Below are 25537 nucleotides of genomic sequence, written 5' to 3' on the forward strand. Positions count from 1 at the left end.
AGCTGGACTGTGATCTTGGGAGCTGTGTGCTGTGTGGGCTCCACTGTGTGTGTGTGTGTGTGCTGGTAAATGCAATCGCACTACAGTTCGACATTCAGACGCACCACAATCTGTTTCACTGGCACTCAGTCACCTCAGCACATATACACGCTCCCTGTCTGGCTGTGACACACACTGCACCGCCGACTCTGCGGTCAGCATGCTTCCCAGGTGCTGCCTGAATGAGTAAATGCTGGTTTAATTCACATCTCATGCCTCTTGTTGCTTTTTCACCACAAATTCTGGCAAATTGCAGCGATTTGCAGTCATAAATTTGTCATGCACAAGTTTCTCCAGCAGACACATTCCTCCTTCACGGGCAGCTGGCACTGCTGCAGCTACTCGCAACGCGAATGCATGAGATGAGACAACCCGGATATCTCCCGGCGAGAGCCAGAGGGGTGTGTGTTTGTGTGGACTTGTCATTCTTGCTTGAGTGATGTTGACGGGAGCTGAAGTGGCAATGACTGCAGCTCTCTGTGAGGGAGGTATGGCACAGAACCCAGACTGGAGCGGAGCATGGTGGGTGTATGTGAGGGTGTGTGTGTGTGTGTGTGTCTGGGTGGCTTGGCAGACATCAGACGAGGGGATGTCATGGCCTTCAGACGCTCTCTCTCTCTCTCACACACACACACACAAACACAAACATCCATATCCAACAGCAGCGAGCATGAATGGTCATTCAGCTCCAGCCAGCAGTATGAAAACAAGTCAAAAGGAGGAAGAGGAGGAGGAGGAGAGGGGGAGGATGAAGGGTGGGGTCTTGGGCCAAAAGAAACATGGTGGGCTCGTCTGTCCTCCTCCCTGTCCTGATGAGCACCCCAGGCAAATATTCTGTGAATGAGAGCATATTGTAAGGGGGTGAAGAGGGGGGGGGGGGGCTGTGCTTCAATTTCACCATGAGAAGGTGAAGAAGAAGAAGAAGGAGGAGGAGGTGGAGGAGGAGGTGGTGGGGAGGTGACTCATCCATGATGATGTCATATAAGATGAAAAAGTTTAAAGGAGTCTGGTGAATCCTGCCCTGCTTCTTGGTGTGGCACTTCTCTATCTGGCTCCTAGTACAGTAACGGGGGTGGTTCTCAGCTGTTCACTCACACTGCTCCCACCGTTTTGTCTTACTAAATGAACAAACTGATAAATAACAGAACGTGCTGTACCAAAGATTTTATTTCCCAAGCCGTTTGACCTTTTTCTAAACTCACCGAACACAAAAGACGATGAGCTGTTTTATTCCTTTGCACAAGTGAAAGTCTTTACGGGAAATAAAGCCTGAGGCTCATTTTGATATTAGTGCACTTAATAATGACCAGCTCACTCAACTTTCTACTTTGTTTAGCGGCTACGTCGGTAACCAGGGTGACGTGTGTGGGACACCGAGCCGGGACATGCTCGTTTGATCTCTGGCAGCAAACCTACATTAATGAGGTGACTTGATGATCATTCAAAATGTATATTCAGTTTTCTATTCAACACATTATGACCCGAGTCTTTTTAAAGTCCTGGTCTGACATTTCCTAAAATGCTCATATGGCAGGAAAGGGGTCTTATGAAGTTTGCAGTGGGTGCGACCAATACTCAGAAGGGTTTAAATTACCTTTGAAGTGGCAGCTAATCGCCGCGCTGGAGCAGTTCTGGCTCAGTGGCTACAGCTGCTTCGCCACGTGAGCCGATATGGAGCTGGGGGCATTTTGGTTGATGTATTTCCACAAGTCATTGGTGGCACGATGGAGTCTGATAGCAATAAATGTCAAAACATCAATGGCTCATGTTCCTCTGAAGAAATGAGCAAGGGCCCTCTCTCTCTCTCTCTAGAGCCAGCGATGTTGAGTCAGAAGGGGGGAGAACAATGACTGCAGTGTGGGGCGGAGGTAAGAATGTGTAATTTAAAAGCAGTGGAAAGTGATTGAGTTGATTTTCAAGTCACTACTACTGCTACTACTTTAAGGTTTTCATCCACCTGTTTTAATAAAATGTTTGTCATATGAGCATTTTGTGATCTGAACTGAAAACAAGCTTGAAACCCCCATCAAAGGCAAATCAACCCCATTAAAACCAATCGGACAGCCCCACGCTGAGTGATAACAGCATTTGATTACTCCCTGGATGATGACAGATGCTATCTGCCTCTTTCCCTGAAGCAGCACAACCTTTAAACACACCTACGTATCTGAAGGGGGGACCCCCGGTCTTGACAGTCTTTTATCTCCCCCATGTAGGACACGGTGGTGTCAAAGGAACCGTTGTGATCCCCTTCCAGGACCGGCGGGAGGTATTTTAAAAGCTGCCTGACCCGTGGTGGCTCTTCAGCGACAGGGAAACCATTATGCTGCTTCAGACACACAGAAAGCAGAGATGACCCCCAGGAAGACGTCCGTGGGGGGTTCCTTCTTCTGCTGTGGGCTGCTTAGATCTCTCTAAATGAAGCTGTCAAACCACACGATGGTGATAGCGTTTCACCTTGAGGCAGGACTTGTTAGCTCCCTCGGCCCATTCGTCCAGCCCGCTTGTCATGCCTGTCACTCAGCTTGACGAGCTGTCAGCTGTCCTAAGGAAAGTGTCCACACACTGCAAAATTAACATGGCTGTTAGTGATGACCTTCCTTTATTTTATTGTATTTCATTTAAAGATGACAGATATAAATAGAAAGAGACTAGCATGTTTTAAATGAATTTATATTTATTTTTTAAATGTGTATAGCAGCAAACGAGCAAACAACACAAACGTGCTTAACGTTCAGCACCTCATGTGAAACTTTGGCTTTAAATTAAACTTTAAATGACTGCAAATCTGAATAATTTGTGCTATTTCTAGCTATTTTGTTGTTAAACTTGCAGCTTTAAATCCCCTTACATCTCTGTGTCTGACCTTGATGACTTCTTGAGTCTCTTCACTCTGTCTCTCAGTGATGGAGGTGAATTGAACTTTCATATTGTAAATACATTTACAGGAAAAAGGTTGTTACAGTTTTGGAGGAAGCTCTGCTGCTTTGAAACTTTGATGCTGATGCTTCAGTTCATTTAAAACAGAGCATGCCTCCTGTTGGCTGTGCGCTCCGAGGCGTCATCATCTGTCATTCAGCTGCAGCGCCTCATGTACGCGTCCTTCCCCGGTCTACTCCCATTGTAGCAGCAGCTGTGGGACCGTGAACCGTGGAGTGCGGGTCTCACACGGATTACCTGGACCTGGTCGGCGTGGGCATCAGCCAAAGCAAACTAGAAAGGAAGCTATTATTTCTTTTTTTTCTTTTTTTTTTTTTTTCATTTCATTTTTTTTTTTCTCGCAAAACACAGTTTCAAAGTTCCTGCAGCTTTTCTTTTCAGCTGGACTACTTTCTAGGCCACCAGCCGTGATGAACCGGGTTTTCCACATTCTGCATTTATTTCTGCTTCTGGAGTCCAGCTGGAGTAAAACCATATCCGCTGATCTGGGTGAAACTGTGCGTCAGGGTGCCGATGTGTCACCGGCTGGAGGCGAGCGCGTCTTTACGCACGAAAGCGCGAACCGGGACATGGTCTCCTTCAACATGTTCAAAGTTTACGAGAAGTACAGCAAGGAGCCGCAGAACCAGAGAGATGGAAACACTGTGAGGAGCTTTAAAGCTGTCCCGAGTGAGTGGCCACACGGCTTTATGACTTCCTTATATCAGTGAAATATGACTTAATGCTGATTCTTCTCAGGTTTAGGTAAAAGGCTCTTTTTAATGTTTCAAATGTCGGCACATAGTTTAATAAGCGTCATCACGAATGTTAATTTGGCTTTTTGATAAATAGATTAGTTAAAATATTTATAGTTCAGCTTTCTTATAATGATAAAATGCCATTTTGTTTTTTAAACATATCTAAAATGATACTGAACAAAACACAAGCACTAAAAAGCATTTTAAAAAGTAGTTTTATGTAGAAGAGAAGTTTAAAAATATAGATTTGTAATAAACCAATCAGAATTAAAGCATTTTCCATGTAAAAATACATCCTCAATATAGCTTAAAACAATTCTATTCAACTTATCCTTATATGAAATATATCTGACATATTCACTTAACTTAAATGTGCACAAAACTAACACCTTGAAAAAAGATCTGCTCTGAATTATTTCATCATCCTAAACACACACTAAGCACAGGTGCTCCTTCAGCCACACAGCAGCTCTCGCTCTCCTTCGGGCTAAAACGTCCTCACCTCCGTGCTCGGTCAGCGTTCAGATTGACTGAGATGGGCTGAGTTCCCCAGTAGCTGTAACAGCCTGGGTGTAAGACAAGGGCCTATTATCGCACCCAGGCACCGGCTGCAAAGCAAAAAAGCCTCAGAGGAACTCTTTCTCCTATAAGCACTTCCATATGTCTGCGTTAGACCCACTAGACCGATCCAATGTTTGTCTTTCAGGCTATGGTGGAAGTGTGGGAGACAAAGTTCAACTTCATGAGTACAGAGCAATCTAGGATGAGGTTTTTATTCTCATGCGTGAGACAAGCACTTGACCGCCGCCGCTGCTGCTGCTGCTGCTCTTAATATTTTCCACGCTGATGCTCATGTCAGTCAGATGTGTTGAGAGACGCTGTGAGAAAGATACACACAGGATGCTGTTATTCATGTCAGTCAAACACAGCAGAATGCAATGAAATGATAGAGGAGGAAGAAGAAGGGAAGGGGAAAGGTTCGAGGCAGCAACATGATCGCTTCAGTTGTCTTTCTGTTCGTTTGTGAGAGAGCTGCTCCCTCAGGGCTTCAGCATCTGTTTCACAAAACATCTGGGATTGAACCAGTGAGCGTATCACGGCTTGTGAACCTTTTTTTTAAAGCCAATAGAAAAGATACTAGATCCGTTTTACTGTCTTGAAGACTTTCACTTGTCGCCTTTCTCATTTTTTTTCTACTATTTTCTTTTCCAATTCCTCAGGAGTTGTGCACGACAAAGAAGTGTTTCAGTTCAACTTGTCCTCCATCCAGGATTCGGAGGTCATCCTTTTGGCCTCCTTTCACTTTCTTTACAAGCGTCCTCGCCATCACCAGCGAGCGTGGCGTTTTAGAAGGCCCCGCCACCCGTCAGGCAGCTTCCAGAACCCCCCGCCTCCTTCTCCGCAGCTCCTCTTCCATGGATCATCCCCAAACTCAGCTTTTGCTGCGCCGCTGGGGAACATAACTCTGGCTCCTTTCAAGAAAGGCTCTTGGCAAACAAGGCATGTGACGGAGGTGGTGAAGCACGCCAGAGATGTGAAAGAGCTTGTGTTTATGGTGGAGTTTGATATGGGGTTCGGGCCAGCAGGGGTGCAGCAGAGGAGCTCACACGGATGGGAGCAGCTCTCTTCAGCCAACCTGCCGTACATACTGATATACGCGGATGATCGAGCTATAGATGAGCCTAATAGCGTGGCTATGTCTCTTCAGCGGTATGGGCCCTTTCCTATAGGGGACGACACATCCTCCTCGGCCTCAGCCTCAAGGATCCGGAGGGAGCTGCATCTCCAGATCAAAACTAATGACATCCCGGAGGTCGAGTTCAGCACCTTGAAGACTCATGAACTGTGGCAGAACACGTATTTCCCAGCAAAAGCCAAAGCAGTGGTCAAGTCAGGGAGGAAGCAGGGCCAGGAGAGCAGCGAGGGCCTGGGCAAGCCCCAGGTGCTGAGCTTCGATGAGAGGACAATGAAGAAGGCCAGGAGGAGACAGTGGAGCGAGCCAAGGGTCTGCTCCAGGAGGTACCTCAGGGTGGACTTTGCTGACATCGGCTGGAGCGAGTGGGTTCTGGCGCCAAAGTCGTTTGATGCCTACTACTGCGCTGGCACGTGTGGATTCCCCATTCCTAAAGTGAGAACCTCATATTCCAGGCTGTATTTAATGGTTTAAAAATCCTTTCTTACAGATGTTGTGTTTTATTAATCATCTCTTTCCCCTTTTCCGCTGCTTTCCTCAGGTGGTGCGGCCTTCCAATCACGCCACCATCCAGAGCATCGTCAGAGCTGTGGGGATCGTCCCCGGCGTCCCCGAGCCGTGCTGCGTTCCCGAAAAGATGAGCCCCCTCAGCGTTCTCTTCCTCGATCCCAACAGGAATATGGTGCTAAAGGTTTACCCCGGCATGTCTGTGGATACCTGCGCCTGTCGATAGGGACGCAGCCGCCCGGCCCTGCAGTCAGTACTGAAGACTCGAAATACAGCACAAAGGCATGTTTTCAGATGGAAGAGCGCAGACACGACGAGTACAGCTGAGAATAAACTCGACCAGCAGTGGCTGAAGTTCTCACTTCTCCGTATCAGAACCCTTCTCTGACTTCTTGGACGATCTCTGTCAACTCTTTTCTGCCTATCGTATGACATTCCAGAGATGTCTTACTCTTCACCTGGCTCAGATCTCTTTATTTCAAGCCTTATCCCTCAGCGGTGTGCTGTCTGTGTATTGACTGGCCTCACATAGCTGTAACACTACCAAGCTCCTGCTTTACAGGGGATTTGCTGCTTTCTCCTGTCTTTCAGACAAACTGATAAGCTGCATATCCATTCACAGACCCGTTGGGAAGGCGGCGTCTGTTTGGACGCAGATGCCGCACGGCACGTGGCACATTCACACCCTCCCTAATTAATTCATCCTTATCCTGTAAATACTGTAGTTACTGATCAAAACTAAATGGTACTTCTGTGAGGGACATTTTGTTGTCATATTAGCAGGGAAATGTTATTCATGCATGAGCGGTAATATCAATTTTAAACTATATTTCAATAACCTTTTGTTTATATCTTGTATATAATGATTTTTTTTGGGCGTCCACTGAGAGTTTTAGTAAGGAAGGCGTCAGCACAGACAATTCAAATAGCACATTGCTGCCACCTACTGTGCATTTAGCAAAACTGACTTAAATTAAAGAGTTCAAGTACTTCCTGTGGCTAATCACTATTTCCCTTTAATATATAAACACTGCATATCCAAACATGTACAGCTTGTAATATACACAGAATTAGGCAGTATATTTCCACTGTTACAAAAAATGTGATGTGTATGTATCCATCCTGTAAGGCATCAGTAAATAAGTAGTCTGCATTAACAAACATAGATGTACTGTATGCTTGGTATGGAAATAAACAGAATTGTATATACAGTCAGATTTACTTGTTGGCTTTGTTAGGTTTTATATAAAAATGTGTATAAAGTTTAGACTATGTGTACATTTACCATAACCTGTTACATATCAAAACTACAAATACGCGTTACATAGCATTGATTATATTAGAGTACATCTATTTTATTTAAAGTGCTGCTGATATCTTTGTTTGTCGATGTATCATCATGTACGATCTTGGCATTAAATAACAGCTTTTGGACAAATGGTCAAATGTGTCCATGACAATCTCTGTCTCTCTGTAGAGGTAAAGTATTTTCATATCAACAAATGGGTCAGATGGCTTTGTGAAAAGTGAATCGACTGTGTCTGTGTGTGTGAAACCCTGCATGAACCAAGTAGCGAGTGACTGCATGAGTTAAAAGACAGAAATTCCAAGATAGGCCGGACACAGGCCAACGTCCCCAGACACGTTGGCTTGTGGTTTGGGCTCAAACCCTCGCAAGAGTGAAGGGTAGATTCCTCCTATACCATCATCCATATAGAACTTAAAGGCAGTCCTGCTGAAAGCTATTTTCATCATGTTGGTGGAAAAATGAGCTCTATTCTCCTCCCAGAGTTGCAGGACTCTCACTCTTAACCGTAGCAGCGCTGAGCTGTTCCTAACAGTTTGCGTCTGGTTTCCTGGAATTAAGACGAATCCTCAAGTGCAGGAGTTGTAGCATTGAAAACGATGGAGGCAGCCGCAAAGGAAGTCACTCTCCAGCATGTTTGCTGGTATCTGATTTCCCTGAATGATTCCCCTCTTCACCAGCAGAGAACAGACAGATCAATGAAATGGTCTGCAAGCGGCATCAGCTTCAAGGTCTCATGTGTCTGAGACAATATACAGTACAACATGGACACTGTGGGCACTGATTAGTCAAATCTGCCATATTACTAACTGTTTCCTCTATATGTTAGTAATGTACTGGTTTAGCGATATAACAATCACACTTTAAATAGTGTAGCAGCAGCGTCTTGTTTGCTTCTTGAACCCTCAAGCTGGGAAAAGACATTTTATGGAAATGTCTGCCTTGTCAGTAACCTCGCAGTTTCCAGTGTCTCGCTCATTATCGCCGTCGAGTGTTTACAGTGTCTTCATTAGGCCAACATCAATGACAGTGATAAGCGCAGACAAGCTACTATTTTGGTTGACACAAGCCTCCGTGTTTACTCTGGGAGCATGGGAGCGGACATCAGGACGGTGGTCCTTGCATCAGGGACCTCCACTTTCAAACTTTGTCACGGCAAAGAAGGTTAAGTTTGTGCCAGCTCGGTGGCTTAGAAACGATCTCATTTGGAAATGCAGGATCTAAACAGAGTGTTCATGTTCCAGGTGTATTTGAGTCTGCTGGTTTCAATTGGCTCCTGCACGTGCAAACCTCTCAACAATGACGTCCAGAGCGAGGATCCTGAGCGACTCTACTCTCGCCTGTCAGAGGAGAACTTTCTGGACGAGGAAGACATAGACTCCAGGATGGAGAACCTCCTAACAATGATGAAGGAGGGCTTCCTGAGGAAACTCAACCTGTCCGATGTCCCGCAGCAACACAGCAGGATCTACCCTCCTCAGTTCATGATGGAGCTTTACAACAAGTACGCCTCGGACAGCTCGGCAAGTCCTCAGTCTGACGTCATACGAAGCTTCACTGTCCAAGGTACATGAACAAGCTTTAACTTCACATTAGAGAAGTACAGTCCTTTCCTGACTGATGGGAGGGAGACGTGCCTGGGTAATAAAGATAACTCTTTTAACCTGAGGGATTTTCCACTGTTACATTCTCTGTGTACACAGTTTTGATGTCTGCCTGCCAAAGCTCTTTTAAAGTTGCAAGATGTCATCCGTGTTTGACATAATAGAGGTTTTTCCCTCATGACCGCTGAAGAAAAACAGGCTCAGAATGAACCATTTTCTTTCCTACTTGTTGGACTTCATATTACATAAAGCTCTAAAGCAGTGGTTTACAATGTTTTCAGTATGTGAGCCCTCATCCCTCACACGGTCATCTTTTTCTTTATTTCATTTTTATCATCTCAAAGACTTTCTTCATTAAAACTCTAATTAAAAAAAACACTGTTAAAATAAAATGTGATCTGATCTTTATCTAAGTCAAGAGTATTAACAAAGAGTATTAACAAATATGATGTGACTAAAATAATATAATAATGTGGATCTTTCAGGTAAGCTTCACATACTTTTTTTGCCAGTCTTAAAAATCAGACTTTCTCCACGTCAGACCCCTCAGCTGCTGTTATAAATAGATAACCTGACCTCTTTCTCTCTGATAGGTGTCACTCTCTCTGTGAAAAATGGCACAAAGTCAAAGTACAGACTGCAGTTCAACATCAGCATCCCTGATCACGAGAAGATCACCACTGCTGAACTACATCTGTTTTTCTTCCCGGATGCCAGGTCAAGGGTCACCTCCCACAGTTTTAAGGCCACAGTCAAAGTCTACGATGTGGATTACAATGACTTGATTTCCACAAGCCAACTTCTGGTTGGCAAAGACGTGACAGGTTCCCAGGGCGTGTGGGAGACGTTTGATGTGAGCTCAGCTGTTCAGAGGTGGCTCAAGTCCGACCATGAAGCTACTGTTTTTGATGTAGTGGTGGATGGGAAGGATTGTGGAAGTACTGACAGTGGGAAGGAAGGAACAGGCTGCTCAAATATGAGCGTGTCTGTCGGAGACAACACTTCGGCAGCTTTAATCGTCTTCTCAGATGATCTCGGCAGCAGAAGGAGGGAGACAAAGAAGGAACTAAAAGAGATGATTGTCCATGAAGAAGAAAGCTTCTCACACTTGGGCGCTGACTGGAATAGAGACGAGCCGCTCCCAAACGAGATCCTGGAAGCTCAGCATCCATGGAGGAAGAAAAGGAAGGCTGAGAGGGAATACTGCCGGCGGACATCGCTCAAGGTCAACTTTAAAGACATCGGCTGGGACAGCTGGATTGTGGCTCCTCCAGAATACGACGCCTTTGAATGCCGAGGCTTTTGTTACCACCCACTGACAGAAGAATCCACACCATCCAAGCACGCTCTCATCCAGACATTGATCAACATTAGGGACCCTAAGAAGGCCAACATGGCGTGCTGTGTCCCCATTAAGCTTGACCCCATCACAGTCATGTATCAGGAGAATGGACGCCTCACTATAAGATACCTGTATGAGGAGATGAAGGTGGCAGAGTGTGGCTGTAGGTAGCTGGAGAGTCCGTTAGTCCATGGAGGCCATGGATGAGGACCAAGAGGAAGCATTGGATGCATATGAAACTTTCTTTGTCAAATATCTTACAGCATATGTCACATCAATGCTATGAAAATGCTAAATGTAGATCATGTAATTCAGAAAATTAAACGTACTGGACTGTATATGTATTTGAGTATTGGAGCCTTTTAAGATGTATTAATTTGCAGTCTATGTTGCCAACAAAAACTCTGACATTTACATATAGTCTCGAGAGAGCCACCAACAGGTTATTCATACCTCTTGTGTTTTCCACTGTCCATACTTGCTGCAATTGATCTTTTGCTAAAATGATCTTTTTTAGCATGTCAGCACCACTAGGTCAAAATGATGTTAGATGTTATTATCATGCATGGTAAATACTGGTTGTATTTGCTGTACATAAAACTTGACCAACTGTAATTTCAGCATATTTTTGCCCATTAAACTAGTATTACCAGTGTGTTATGTAATAAATATTATAGTAATTATGCTAATTGAAAGATTGTTTAAAAAAACAACAAAGAAGAAAACTTATGCAGAAAGAGATTAACTGGTAATGGGAATTTGTAAAATAAAAAAGATTAAATAAGTTATATATATGACATGATTTTAAGTTATGATTTTAATCCTACAATACATTTAAATAATACTGTATTGTTGCCATGGCTAATGTGTTTTTCTGTCCAGTTTCTTTTGCTCTGACTTGTGACTATAGATTGGAAGCCTGCATTATCTGAGTGAGAGATGAGTCTGGATTCTTTGCCAGAAGTCAAATACCTTTCCGGAGTCTATTTGCATTTGCACTGATATGATTCATTTACTTTCAGTTTCAAACTGAACCAAGTGTCAAACAATATTTGGCCTCAAGTGTTGCTCTATACAATACGCAAACATCATGTACATTTACTGTACATGTGTGTGTAGATGCAATATTGTGCAGTAGTCTGTGTCCAACTGATGCAACAACATATTGTGTTAATTTACATACATATACAACTTTTACATTTTATGTTCAAATGTAAGAAACTTGTGAATCAGTGCAGCTCTTTTTATATTTGAACTCACAAATGCTTGTCAGAGTGAGAACCTGAATGGCAAAATCACAGAGGGACTTAGACGTATATGTCCATCCAGAGGGGACTGTATTATGTAATGCATTAAAAATTAAAAGTTCAAACATCAATATTGGCTGAGTACCCGTTAGCATTTGATGGAAGATGATGTCAGGTTTAAGGTCAATATACATGTCTAACCTTTCAGAAAATTAAGTTTGACAACTTGGCACTTGCAGGTATATGTTAATCATAGAGTTCATATGGTTTTTACACTATCCACTGAAAATATACACAAAGAATTAGTCAAGTAAAGCAAACAATTCAGTATTCAACCAAGATACAAACTTGTTTCAATGAACATTTAATGCCTTGAACAGAGTCCCTGTGCGCTCCCTACCCTTTTCTGATCCTATTTTAAGGAGGCTTTGCAGCGTGTCCACCCAGACATGACCTTTAAAGCTACCAACATACACCACAATAAGCTTTCATAACAGACGAGGCAAAGGGAGTCAGAGGATGGTAGAAAAAGACTTTCTGGTCAGAATTTGGTATCAACCTTCAACCATTCTACAATATATATTACATATTCTGTATACTTCTTGCCTGTCTCTTGACCATGTGGTATATTATACACATGATGAATCTGGTAAATAAGCAAAGCTAACAACCTGCACCTCCCATTTCCAAATGTTTATTGTGCTAGCTATTGTCTGCTGGCTAAAGCATCACAGATAATGCGATTAAAGATTTATTCAGGACAAAAGCCTCTTACATTGACGGTGTTTTCCCAAAATAAAATTCATGTTCCATCCTACAAAACCACCATCTCTTAACACATGACAGTCTCTGACAGGACAATGGAGCAAAAAGCACCACCACTGCTGCTGATGCTTCTGCTATGCACCCTCTCTGCCAACACATCATTTCAGCATGCCCTGATGTTAGAAATGGCAAAGATTCTGCTGGAAAACTACTGCTTCCCTGAGAACCTGGTTGGGATGCAGGAGGCCATCCGACAAGCCATCAACAGTGGAGAAATCCTGGAGATTTCAGATAAGAAGACCCTGGCAGATGTGCTCACAGTTGGAGTACAAGGGGTACTGAACGATCCACGGTTGACTGTGTCATACGAGCCCAATTTCATCCCAGTGATGCCACCGACGCTGCCTTCCCTCCCCTTTAGAACAGCTCATACGGCTAGTGAGGAACTCTGTCAAAATGGATACCCTGGAAAACAACACTGGCTATGTACGGATAGATCGGATCATTGGAGAGGAGACAGAAGCAAAGGTTGGCTGTCTACTAAAGGACATTTGGGACAAAGTTGCCCACACATCCTCACTGATTTTTGACCTGAGGTACAGCACAACTGGAGAACTGTCTGGAGTGCCCTTTATCATCTCCTATTTCTCAAAACCTGGGTCCCTCATTCATATTGGTACTATATACGACAGACCCTCAAATACAACCAAGGAGCTGTGGACGATGCCATCACTCAAAGGGACAAGGTATGGAAATAAGAAAGACGTGATTATTTTGATCAGTAAAAGTACCATGGGGGCTGCAGAGGCAGTGGCATACGCACTTAAAAACTTGAAGAGGGCCATCATAGTTGGAGAGAGGTCTGCTGGTGGCTCAGTCAAAGTCCAAAAGTTCAGGATTGGTCAGTCAGAGTTCTACATAACAGTTCCTGTGGCAAGATCAGTCAGTCCAATAACAGGCCAGTCCTGGGAAGTGAGTGGCGTCTCTCCAACAGTTAGTGTCACTGCCAAAGAAGCTGTCGCAACAGCTAAGTCCTTACTGGCTGTAAGAAGCACCATTCCAAAAGTTGTGCAGAGTGTCTCTGCCATAATCAGCGAGCTCTATGCTTTCACTGACAGAGTTCCAGTTCTTCTTCAGCATCTGCAACTCACAGACTTATTCTCTGTCGTGTCCGAGGAGGACCTGGCAGTCCGACTCAACCAGGACGTCCAGATTGTGGCAGAAGATCCACGCCTAATCATCAAATACATTCAAGACGACACTGCCACTGTAGAGGAAGACTCGGAACTTTACAATGTGCCAGAAGACATGGACCTATTGAGGGGACTAATTGATAGAACATTCAATGTGGAAATTCTGCCAGATAACATTGGCTATCTCCGCTTTGACACGTTTGTCAAAGTCAACAGTGGATCTGCAGTGGCTAAAGTAGAAGAGCTTGTGGCTAAAAAAGTGTGGGAGCCCCTCAAAGACACCAACAACCTGATCATTGACCTACGCTATAACAGTGGTGGGTCCTCTGCTTCCCTCGCTCTTATACTAACTTACCTACATGACATTACCCAGAAGCATCACTTTTTCACAATATATGACCGAATTCAGAACACGACAACAGAACATGACTCACTGCCCCAAATTACAGGCCCGAGCTATGGCTCCCAACGAGGGGTTTACGTGCTGACCAGCTTCTGCACAGCAAGCACTGGTGAAGAGTTTGCTTACCTGATACAGTCCTTACATCGTGGCACAGTCGTTGGGGAAATTACATCTGGAACCCTGATGCACTCAAAGACATTTCAGATAAATGGGACAGATATTGTTATCACTGTCCCTTTTATAAACTTTATAGACAACAATGGTGAATACTGGCTTGGGGGTGGTGTTGTCCCTGATGCTATTGTGCTAGCCGACGAAGCTGTGGAGCATGTTCGTGAGATTGCAGATTTTCACCAAGGGCTCAGGTCCCTCATAAAGCTGACTGGAGAACTGCTAGAAAAACACTATGCAGTCCATGAGGTTGCCTTGAAGGTCAGCAACCTGCTGTTTAGCAAATGGGCCAAAGGATTGTACCGATCAGTGGTTGACTATGAATCTCTGGCATCTCAGCTGACAGCAGACCTCCAAGAGATTTCAAGTGATCACCGCCTTCATGTCTTCAACTGTGATGTTGAGCCTGAGTCACTTCATGATATCCCAAAGATCCCTACAGCAGAAGAAGCTGAATACATAATCGATGCTTTGTTTAAAATTGAGCTTCTGCCAGATAATGTTGGCTATCTAAGGTTTGACATGATGGCAGACATAGAGGTTGTAAAAGCCATCGCACCCCAGCTGATAAAATTAGTGTGGAGCAAGATAGTGAACACAGATGCCCTCATAATTGACATGAGGTACAACACTGGTGGGTATCCAACAGCAATTCCCATTCTGTGCAGCTATTTCTTTGATGCTGAACCTCTGCAGTATCTTTATACTGTCTTCGACCGCACCACAAACACCAAAACAGACGTCATGACATTGCCTCTGGTCAAGGGTCAAAGGTTTGGGTCCTCCAAGGACATCTTCATCCTCACCAGTCATTTGACAGGATCAGCAGCTGAGGTGTTTGCCCACACTATGAAGGACCTAAATCGAGCCACAATCGTTGGAGAGCCAACAATCGGGGGTTCTCTGTCAAGTGGCACGTATCGGATCAAGGACAGTGTCCTCTATGCTTCCATCCCTAACCAGGTTGTTTTTAGTGCTATCACTGGGAAAATGTGGAACGTCTCAGGGGTCGAGCCTCATGTCATTGTCCAGGCTAATGAAGCTCTTCCTATTGCACAGAAAATCAGAGCAGCAAGGCTGAAGGAAAGAAAGCAAGAAAAATAGTTGATCATATTCCATTATCATTTGATTTGTTTGTTTAATTTGTGTTTAGCAACCTTTTCTTGGTCAAATCCAAGCTTTATGTGTGGCATTTGTAGCCTTAATGTCATGTCCTCTGACCACAGCAACGTTAATGTCACCTAGATGTCAAAACCTGTTGTGAAATTTCTATTTATTCATTTATATAGAGGCATTAATATGACCTAGGGGAGATTTTCCTACAATTTAACTTTAGAGTTTCACTCATTATACTGTACACAGTGGTTTAGAGGTTTACAGGGACATAGTCTATGTAGTATTTCTGAGGCCTACTTGTCTTGAGAAATACTAACTATAAAACATTCCCACAAATCCTAGACCCCCCAGTTGAAAAAGTTAATTTCACATTTAAAGAGTTTACCTGATGCCTTCATTCAGAGAGACTTGTAGTGAAAGAGTGTGTATGGATTGAATGAACAGTATCTCTCTTTACACGAGAGCTGTGTAACCTGGTATCAAGGCAGTAAATATCATCTATTAACCATGTAACATTACAGTAGCTACAAATTATGAAAAGTTGCCTTTTGTTCTTTTGTTTTGTTCGTTTTTTGTGAAATTGAGTTTTTCTGTCCACTGTAATGTCTCAGTATTTTCTCTTCCTCAACTATAAAACCTAACCAGCAGAGGGAGCAAGTACCAAACAAACCTAAACCAAATCTTTCTGTTCACTGTCATACCACTTCAGCCACCAACTGAACCAAAGTGCTACAGTTTACTGTATACCCTTTATGAATCAATAAAAAAAATCCAGTGGTTCAGATTTATTTGATTTTGATTTCTTTTCTACAAGTTAACAGGAATATTGCTTATTTCATGAAGAAATAACTGAGCAGGCAACACATCACAGATAGATAGATAGATAGATAGATAGATAGATAGATAGATAGATAGATAGATAGATAGATAGATAGATAGATAGATAGATAGATAGATAGATAGATAGACAGATTTAGAAATTTCTCCATTACAAAGATTGCCTTGTTTGACACAGGTAGCTTTAAATAGATGTTCAAAATACTCTGGCAACACCTCCTTCTTACTACACCTACTTGGCTACGTTGTTATTGCCTACAGAGGCACTTACTATAATATGATTAGAGATTTATTGTGGGGTAAATCCTCTTATGTGTGTGTGTGTGTTAACAGAAATCTTACAGTGAAAACAGCACCATTTGACAAAGGACTTCATTGCAGAAGGACGTCTGGCTCATCAGCAGCTACTTACCATTTGTTAATTTTTTTGACTGACCCAACTGACTAAAATGTCAAGGGCTCTCTTCCTGGTGGCATCTCTGTTATTTTTGGGAAATGCTGTCTTTATCAATGCCTCGTTTGAGCCTAGCCTTATTGTTAATATGGCAAAAATCATCATGGACAATTACTGCTCACCAGAAAATCTGGAGGGGATGAAGGAGGCAGTGGAAGCTACCAGCAGCAACACAGATGTTCTTAACATCCCTGATGCTGAATCCCTGGCTAATGTCCTCACCAACGGTATCCAGACAACAATCGGGGACCCACGCCTGAAGGTCTTCTATCAGCCAAACTACGTACCCATAGTTCCCCCAAAGATGCCTCCCTTGCCTCCAGAGCAACTCATCGCCCTCCTTCAGACCTCCATCAAGCTCGACATCCTGGAGGGCAACATTGGTTACCTGAGGATAGATCACATCCTTGGGGAAGAGACTGCTGAAAAGGTTGGCCCTTTGCTCCTAGAGCTGGTTTGGAATAAAATCCTGCCAACTTCAGCTCTGATATTTGACTTGCGCTACACCAGCAGCGGAGAGATCTCAGGAATCCCTTATATTGTGTCTTATTTCTCTGAAGAGGATCCTCTGATTCACATTGACAGCGTGTATGACCGTCCCTCAAACACCACCACTGAGCTCTTTACCATGTCCACACTGCTTGGGGAGAGATACGGCATAAACAAACCCCTCATCATCCTCACAAGTAAAAACACCAAGGGCATTGCTGAGGATGTTGCCTACTGTCTCCAGAAGCTGAAGAGGGCCACCATTGTGGGTGAGAAGACCGCTGGGGGTTCAGTCAAAGTCGATGACATCAAAGTAGGTGATACTGATTTCTACATTACTGTGCCCACTGCAAAGTCCATCAACCCTGTCACCGGCTCCACCTGGGAGGTTACAGGTGTGACCCCTGATGTAGAGGTCAATGCCGAGGACGCACTTGCTACCGCCATCAAGATCATCAACCTCCGTGCCCAAGTTCCAGCCATCATTGAGGGATCAGCAACCCTGATTGCTGACAACTACGCCTTTGAAGATATTGGAGCTGATGTTGCAGGGAAGTTAAGGGGGCTCCTAGCAAAAGGCGAGTACAGCACAGTTGTTTCCAAGGACAGTCTGGAGACAAAGTTGTCAGCTGACTTGAAAGCCCTTTCTGGGGACAAGAGTCTGAAGACAACCAGCAATACCCCACCTCTGCCACCTATGGTGAGGCTCTTGTACATAAGATCACTTGTTTCTGATTGTGAAAGTAAATCTCAGGGCCAACTGTGTGTTGGACGCTTTTAGTTTTACTATAAATGTTTCTGTGGGAAAAAATTGAAAGAGCTGTAAAGTCAAATTATCACAGATGGTTTTGCAGTTCAGGGAATTTAGGAAAATAATATTTTAGTATTAGACATTGATACAAATCTTGTTTCACCATGTTTTTTCTCGCCATGGCCTCTTATAACCTATATTACTTTAGGAAAACTGTTTTAAAAAAATACACATTAGAGACAGGTTTATAGAAAGCCATGAAGTATTTGAAAAAAATTAATTTTAACCTTGATACACAGGCAGCACAGTTTGCAGTTATTCTCCCAACAAATTGTTGCTCCTGCTTGTCTTTCTAACCAGAATTACACTCCAGAGATGTACATTCACCTGATCCAAGTCTCCTTCCACACCGATATTATTGAGAACAACATTGGCTACCTGCGTTTTGACATGTTTGGAGACTTTGAAGAGGTCAAGCCCATTGCCCAGATTATTGTTGAGCACGTCTGGAACAAAGTGGTCAACACCGATGCCATGATTGTTGACCTCAGGTGAAAGATCAAGCTCATATAGAAGTTTCTATTCAACACTCTGTGTGGTTATTTTCGGAATACTAATCATCTGCTTAACCTGCTAAATATACAGTAGAGTGCTTAGTTGGTAAAACATGTATTTATAATCATTCTTTAAATACGTACAGCCAACGCAGCTCAAAATATTCATTTGAATGTAACTCCCCAATTTAAAATATCTGGCACCCCAGACAAAATGAGACACCTTTAGCATTGAAGCTCACAAATGATGAAATATTATCATGAATCTAGCTTCTGGATAATAGTTTTTGACTGTATTTGCAGGAACAACATTGGTGGCCCCACAACAGCCATTGCAGGCTTCTGTTCATACTTCTTTGATGCTGACAAGCAGATTGTGTTGGACAAGTTGTACGACAGACCATCTGGCACCACCACAGAGCTCTGGACCCTGACTGATCTCACTGGTAAGCTAAAGAAGAAATCAAGCCATAGTGTCTTAGTGATCCACTTTAGCAACAACATCAGTGTGTAGCTGCTAAACCTGTGTAGACCACAGTACCCAAGTGGTCGCAGGTTTAAGACATAGGAACGTAAATGCATGAAAATGCAGATACTCATGTGCTTTAAGGTAAAACTGTCTTCACCCTTGTCCTCAGGTCCAAGATATGGCTCCAAGAAGAGCCTCGTCATCCTAACAAGCGGAGCAACTGTTGGTGCCGCAGAGGAGTTTGTATACATCATGAAAAAGCACGGCCGCGCAATGATTGTTGGCGAAACCACCGCCGGGGGTTCCCATCCACCCAAGTCCTTCCGTGTTGGTGAGACTGACATCTTCATCAACATCCCCACTGTCCATTCTGACATCACCACCGGGCCAGCCTGGGAGGGAGCTGGCATCACACCACACATACCTGTGTCAGCTGAAGCTGCCCTCGAGACTGCCAAGGGCATCCTCAACAAGCACCTGGGAGGCCAGAAGTAAACGACGTCCTGAACAGATCTATGAAGTCTTTGAACAGTCACTTCTGCAACATTTAGAATCTAGATTTGTGTAAGAAGTGAAGAATGTAGATGAAGTACAAAGTATAATGTGTTATTAATTCTCGCCAGTAGAGCTTAAGTTCAACAGAATTTACCTAGTATTGTTAGATGATGCATTGGCTATCAATCAAGGGCACTTATTGGCACCTCTGAAAAGGAATCAACTTGAAACTCTATCCTCATTGACTATGAGAAGTGTCTATGTTCAGTCTATTTCATGCCTTGGGTAACAATTCCAGTTGTGAGACACAGTAAAAACAATAAAGCTACATAAATACACAATAAATTGTGTTTTGTTCAGTTTTTTCAGAAGCAGAAAAAGCATCAAACAAACAAACAAAAAACATGTTCCTTTTCTGCCATTAGATAAATATTTTTTATAGTGAATCTAATCTGGGCTAGGTAACTGCTTTTTACAGAATCAAATAAGTTTATCAGTAACATCATTAAGTGACAGCTTGGATATATTTCTCCTCATCATGCTGCTAAATGTTATAATGAATTAAAACACTGACTTTAATATCCATTTCACAACAGACAAGTCTTTGTCAAAGTCTTGAAGGTGTGATCCAACAGTAATGGCACCTGGACGTCTTTCTCTTTAGGTCAAAATATTTCAGTGCTGACACAAACAACTTTATCAGTCTTAAAGTGAGTTGTTTACTGTGTCCTTCTTGGTGGATGTGTGAAGTAGTCTTGATTTGGATGAAACTGTGGACAGATTGTACAGGCTCATATTTATTCATTTATTTTTGCCTATGAAGGAAATTAACTTTACTTTTCCTAAAGACAAAACTATAAAACAACAGTGGACACAGTTACAGGCCAGCAACAGGACATAACAATCATGTTTTGGTCAACTTATAATTATATAAATTATTATAATTTAACTTTTTAAGTTAACACAAAACTCTTGCATGAGAATTTAAAGTGTATATTACTGTAATTCTGCTCTTCTCTGTGCAATATGTGCCAGTAAGCATCATCACAACCTATGAAAGGTGAATTCCAGAGGCTTTGAAATGAACATGTAGCAGCAGCACAGCAAAGCAAAGCAAACACCAAGTGTTCAAACACTTGTTTAGGCTAAAAACCGCAGTGACAAGTGTTCCTGTAGCTCCTATCCTCCCATCCTGCCTTGAGCTGACTCCCCAGCAAAACGCAGCGGCGCGTCATGAGAGGGAGGCGCAAAATGGGATCTTGACCCATTTTTTCCTCTTTCTCTCTCCGCCTCGGTATGAAATATGAAACCAGCTCCATTTGAGCCAAGTCAAGTCCCAGATCCTCCAGCGCCAACACTGCTCTGCATCACCCCGTTTTCAGACCCAAACTGCTTTTGACATTTTGACATTCATCCTCTCTTTTACGAACCACCCCATTCCTTCATTTGATCCATTTCTTCCACCCAGCTCTGCTTTTTGGATTTGCTTCTCTAAAAGTTGTTTTTAAAACTTTTTTTTTTTTTTTTTTTTGGCCGCAGTCTGCAGGGTTGTCATCATCTTTTCTTGTGACACTTTGACCGGGATGCAGATGGTCATGACTGTAAACTGAGCTGAGGAAACGGAGACGTGGGAGCATCGCCTGCATCTTTGCACCTCTTCTTTTGCTGTCACTGGGATGTAAGCCGCCACTTTAGTGTAGGAGGGCTGATTTTGTTTGTCTCTTTTCATCCACAAAGGAATCTACTTCTTATCCCAGAGACAAGTCATGGCGAGGCTGCTGCGTCTTGTTCTGGGTTTGCTCGGATTATTTTTGCTCTCCTCTTCATCTGTGAGAGGAGCTGAGCCGGAGCTGCAGGACGAGGAGGAGGAGGAGAGCTCCTGTCAGGGCGCCTTTGACCTCTATTTTGTGCTTGACAAGTAAGTGAAAGTTTGGTAAATAACACGAAAGCGCACAACAACAAAGCCACTCTCTGCTTTTGCTTTTGGTGCCGCTGCTGGATGTTAATGCGCTCTGTGGATGAAGTTAGAAAAGTTTAAAAAAAAAACAAAAAAACAGCAGCTTGTTTTTCAATCATGAGTTGAATGACACCAGAAGTTGAACTCCTAATGCAATAGTTCGGGTAATTTCCCCATCATCCCATCAGCCGCAGACGAGCACCCCGGCATCTGCGCACACGCGCTATGACGCTTTAAAGGAGGCTGACTTGCAGGGTACAGTTTGCTGAATTGGCAAAAAGATACTACAGTAGATGAGTAATCAGCCTCAAACCAACTATCTCCTTTGTCCTTCTGCTGAAAAACTCAAATAAATTCCTCTCCTTCACAGGAAGGGCCTTTTTGTCATCTTTGCTTTACAAGATTAATCACTCTCTCTCCCTCTTCAAGTTAAAAACCACTACCTCTTTTTTCATTCACAGGGAAAAACCAAATAAGACAAAAAATATAACAAGTCTTCCTGGAAAGAAACACTGGGGAGGACTTTTTTCTGCTTCTTTCCCTGTGAATGCTCACCTTTTTACTCTTTCACTTCCACTCTCTCTACGCCCACATTGGAAAAATGCTGTGGTTGTGTGACATCTTAGCTCTGGACCGAGTGCCGAGGAGAAAATAAAATGCCAGAGAAGAGCACGAAAAAGTCTGGAGCGCTTGCTGTTTTCTCTTGGTGCACTGGATGTTTGGCTAGTGCAGTAACTTAGTGGATATTTTCTGGTAACACAGTAGGAGTAAGGAATCTGTGACGCACTTATATTCACTTATATTTAGAGTTATGAATATGAGTGTAAATGCTGCATCCTGTATCATTGTTACATAGAACTAACATGTCATATGAGCTATTCTCCTTTGTCTCACACTAATGGAGCGATTGGGGAACGTGACAGAACAACAACATATAATGTATAAAGATGTGCTCTGAATATGGAGAACTAATTGTTGCGTGCATGCCCTTGACTTTCTCTGCAGTGTCAGCAGAGAAATATTAAAACTGCAGAAGCGACATCTCGTTTGCCGCTCGGTGGCGACTTTATCCAGGCTCATTGCAGTTTTCACACTGATCAGTGACTGTGTTAACTGCCTCGCCATACCCACTGACCCCTCGACATTTATCCTGGCATTTGATTCTCAAGCAGAAAAGGACAACAACACCATGGAACTGCTCCCCATATGTGAAAAACCTCCTTTGGCTTGTGCCGTGCAGTAAACACTGACACATGCTGCAAATAAGGAAACTGCTTTTGTCACAACATTGATGCTATTGTTAGCTCTCCTGCGTGCTTTAGTGCCCACTCTCAGGATGACTAACAAGGTCGAGGCATCAGTTGTTGACTTCAAACAGGAGGAAGCTCATTAGAGACCTGCCTCCCAGTCCCACAACTGCATCCCTCAGGCCTGAGCCGGGACAAAGAGACTCAGTCTGAACCCTGAGCTCTGACTGATCCATATGGAGGGTGTAAAAAACCAGTGTGAGGACACTGCAGCAGGTAGAGCAGCTGAGGAGGTGGTTCAGGCCTTCACCAGTCCTTCATGCACTAAAACCTAATGCAAGGACTTTGGGGTGTTGGTTTTAATGTTGACCGCATTCTGCAAGTTTTGTAATTAGCACTAAACACAAAGCAGAGCAAGGGTAATGGGTATGTCACGACTGAAACCAGCCATTACATGTTAAAAAACATCATCGTTCAATTAGGTTCCTTTAGGAGGAGACACATGCTTTGGGCACTGTATTGTAGGTGGGGATCATCATTTTCACACTAATGAGGGAGATACCCGCCGCGTTGGCTCATAAAGTCGACTACAAAGACGTTTATTGCAGAATCTGACAGATGATGTCACGGCATGGCTCAAACATGTAGGACGGCGCTCTCTGAGCCATGCAGTCTGGAGCGAGCAGAAGGTGGCAAATGGCTGTATGGTTGCCAGTTTGAATTTGGGACAGTTGGGACTAGAGCTGGAAAATCCGGGTTTTAGTGAGACACATTATCCACAACTGCTAAGTTTCCTGCAGAACTATACAGTATGTGATATCCTGAAGGAAAAATGGGTTCCTTCAATTCTCAGTAGGTGTCACGGGGACAGCTACACAAAACACAGTGACACGTTAAGATTGATGTGACTTTGTACAGATGCAAATTTGTGTTTTCCTGCTCCAAGGGTGACTTCACTGACTTTCCACTGATTTCTCCACAACTGTAAGCTAAGTCAATGTTAAATGTCAAGTAAATGTCATAATCTGCCACCCACAACTCTGCATGCTGCAAATCAGGGACTTTTGTGCACATGTGTTTTGGGGAAATGTGCTCGTTAGTTAATGTGCTGTCAAGAAACGTACTGATTAATGGAGGACGGGCCGCAGCTTGCTGAGCCAGATGATGGTTTGGGGTGTGTTCATAAAGAAATAGACCAAATGTATGAGGAAGATTGTATATAATGATAATACCTCCATTACCTCTTCAGTCTCTTCTCCTCACTGACCTATTTGATTGACACTAATCCCACAGTAGTTGAGTGCTGCTATCACTAATCATTTTCTCTGGTAGTCTCCGGCCAAATCGCTGTCACTTCTGTTGTGGCTTTATTTCTGACTTAACTAATCACGGGTGTTTTTCTCTGTTGAGGCAGTCACAAGATAGCGCTCCGACTGGGCGTTCAGTCACGCTGCCTGAATCCAGGCAAGTCAGCGGAAAACGTGCAGCTGGAGTCCATAAATATTTTCGATATGTCTGGCTGCGGAACACGTTCTATCTGTGGAATGATGCCCCGCTCTGTGTTTTGTCATTTGGCCTCTCGCAGCATGTTGCTTTGGTGTTTGCAGCAGGAACAAATGTCTTGTTAAATGATATCATGCTGTCACTCAGTTCAGGCACTGGTGGTTTTTAAAGCGATGAACACCACTTTTAAGTGTAATGCAAACCTCCTGGTCATTTTTAAGAAGATGTGCAGGGCAAAGTACATTTTTAGACGGTCAGAGGAGGACTGACGAAGAAACATGAGCTTATGTGACACACATCTTAAATGCCTCTTCACCAGCTACTTATCCAATCATTTTTTCCAAACTATTTCTCTCAGTTTTGGAATAGAGCATTAGCTCAGCAATCACGCAGTGAAGACTTTGACTTCTGCAATGGCTGTAAAAGTAGGTTAGCGGTTTTAAACAAACAATTCCTTGTGCCCAGTCAGTTAAATTGGAGCACCATCATTGGCTACAGGCTGAGGTGGTGCGGGTAGGCCCAGCTGGGATGGCAGACAGCCTCCGGAGCGGATCTGTTTTTTTTCCTCCTTCAACATTTCGAACCGTGAGAATGAAGCTGAGCCTTCAGACCAAATGGAGCTTTTTCCCACATTCCGTCATCTTGTCGCACTCTAGGAGAGACGTGCATGCTGGGTAGTTGACAGACTTCGTTAGGTAAATTAGGGAAGACAAACTGTTTTATTCATTTTTTTGTAATTAATACATCTGACCGCCAACAAAATGTAAACACAGCAATTATTTATGGCTTCATCACCTTAAGTTGAAACATCATTACAGCTGCCTTCTTTCTCCCAGCTGACACAGTGGCTTTTCTTCTTCTATTTATGGCCAAAGCAAATTGAATATGTATGTATATACATATATATATATATATATGTATATATTGTACCTCTTCTCAGATAAAGAGACAATGGGGACTTGTGGTGAGTTCCTGTCTTCTCTAGTCACAGTCTGCTGAGCGTCACTGAAATGTAATGATGCATATCACCTCTCTTTGTGCCCACAGCTGTTTAGAAACAGCATTCATTCATTCGCTGAACTGAAGTTAGTACTGAAACGAATGTAGATCAGCAACAAAACTCCAAACTAATTGAGAGCACACAAGGTCTAGAAGTATATTTAAATGCCAATTTAATGCTTTAATCACCCCCACCATTATTATCGTGTTATGACCTTACCGCCTTTTCTTGGTTTTAAAGCTTCGCTTGCTCATGTCTGTATTTTGTCTGCTGGATTTTTTTCTTTGATTTTAAATGCCTTATAATGTTTATTGGCTAATTTCAAATCTGGCAAACAACTGAAATCTAACCACGCATTTGGCAACGCTGGCACATGCTAATCAATGTGCATGGACCACAAACAACTCAATAACGGCACAGTCATTTAATCAGTAGAGCGATCTTTATTTGGGTTTTCTGGTGGTGTTTTCGCGTGTTTTGCCAGCTTTTGTGGCTCAAGCAGAATGAAGCAGGTCCGAGAGAGACTTAGCCTTTAAGTTTTCGTTGAATCATTGATGTGTTTCCCCTGGCAGACAAGTCTGCGATGTAGCCAACAGATTTTTCACATTATCTAACTCCTGACCAGCTGAGTTTACTGTGATCTCACAGAGAAAGCTTTTCATCTTTTTTCTTTGCTCTGTCCTCCTTTCTTTCTTTTCTTTCGTTTCCTTTAACTCTC

The 25537-nt window shown here is 43.3% G+C and overlaps 5 protein-coding genes across 5 annotated transcripts in view; all 5 read left to right on the forward strand.

Annotated features, from left to right (window-relative positions):
* Positions 1-709: 709 nt before the first annotated feature.
* Positions 710-7127, forward strand: gdf10b (growth differentiation factor 10b). Its single transcript, XM_026351843.1, has 4 exons — positions 710-864; positions 3167-3648; positions 4937-5844; positions 5951-7127. Exons 1-4 carry the CDS (start codon positions 710-712, stop codon positions 6140-6142), a joined length of 1737 nt encoding a protein of 578 aa, XP_026207628.1. The 3' UTR covers positions 6143-7127.
* Positions 7128-8385: 1258 nt separating this feature from the next.
* On the forward strand, positions 8386-10761 carry gdf2 (growth differentiation factor 2). The gene is made up of 2 exons (XM_026351672.1): positions 8386-8788; positions 9420-10761. Exons 1-2 carry the CDS (start codon positions 8434-8436, stop codon positions 10337-10339), a joined length of 1275 nt encoding a protein of 424 aa, XP_026207457.1. The 5' UTR covers positions 8386-8433; the 3' UTR covers positions 10340-10761.
* Positions 10762-12254: 1493 nt separating this feature from the next.
* LOC113156610 (retinol-binding protein 3-like) lies at positions 12255-15051 on the forward strand. Its single transcript, XM_026351844.1, is given in 2 exon segments — positions 12255-12593; positions 12595-15051. Coding segments are annotated over 2 exon segments (2796 nt in total).
* Positions 15052-16349: 1298 nt separating this feature from the next.
* On the forward strand, positions 16350-19112 carry LOC113156591 (retinol-binding protein 3-like). Its single transcript, XM_026351825.1, has 4 exons — positions 16350-17543; positions 17955-18145; positions 18452-18594; positions 18787-19112. Exons 1-4 carry the CDS (start codon positions 16350-16352, stop codon positions 19110-19112), a joined length of 1854 nt encoding a protein of 617 aa, XP_026207610.1.
* Positions 19113-20432: 1320 nt separating this feature from the next.
* The window catches only part of antxr1c (ANTXR cell adhesion molecule 1c), a 28299-nt gene continuing 23194 nt past the window's right edge, over positions 20433-25537 (forward strand). The window contains exon 1 of the mRNA XM_026351957.1: positions 20433-21030. Within this exon, the coding sequence (XP_026207742.1) occupies positions 20879-21030 (152 nt within the window). The 5' untranslated portion in view covers positions 20433-20878. The remainder of the gene's footprint in view (positions 21031-25537) is intronic.

Source organism: Anabas testudineus, chromosome 19 (genome assembly GCF_900324465.2).
Source record: "Anabas testudineus chromosome 19, fAnaTes1.2, whole genome shotgun sequence".
In the NCBI taxonomy this organism is placed as follows: Eukaryota; Metazoa; Chordata; class Actinopteri; order Anabantiformes; family Anabantidae; genus Anabas; species Anabas testudineus.

Excerpts from the sequence above, each read along its gene's own strand:
- gdf10b (XM_026351843.1), top strand. The coding sequence starts at position 710 with ATGAATGGTCATTCAGCTCCAGCCAGCAGTATGAAAACAAGTCAAAAG. Across the intron at positions 3,649-4,936 it reads GAGCTTTAAAGCTGTCCCGA|GAGTTGTGCACGACAAAGAA; the intron begins GTGAGTGGCCAC and ends CCAATTCCTCAG. Across the intron at positions 5,845-5,950 it reads GTGGATTCCCCATTCCTAAA|GTGGTGCGGCCTTCCAATCA; the intron begins GTGAGAACCTCA and ends TGCTTTCCTCAG.
- gdf2 (XM_026351672.1), top strand. The coding sequence starts at position 8,434 with ATGCAGGATCTAAACAGAGTGTTCATGTTCCAGGTGTATTTGAGTCTG. Across the intron at positions 8,789-9,419 it reads ACGAAGCTTCACTGTCCAAG|GTGTCACTCTCTCTGTGAAA; the intron begins GTACATGAACAA and ends TCTCTCTGATAG.
- LOC113156591 (XM_026351825.1), top strand. The coding sequence starts at position 16,350 with ATGTCAAGGGCTCTCTTCCTGGTGGCATCTCTGTTATTTTTGGGAAAT. Across the intron at positions 17,544-17,954 it reads CCCCACCTCTGCCACCTATG|AATTACACTCCAGAGATGTA; the intron begins GTGAGGCTCTTG and ends CTTTCTAACCAG. Across the intron at positions 18,595-18,786 it reads GACCCTGACTGATCTCACTG|GTCCAAGATATGGCTCCAAG; the intron begins GTAAGCTAAAGA and ends CCTTGTCCTCAG.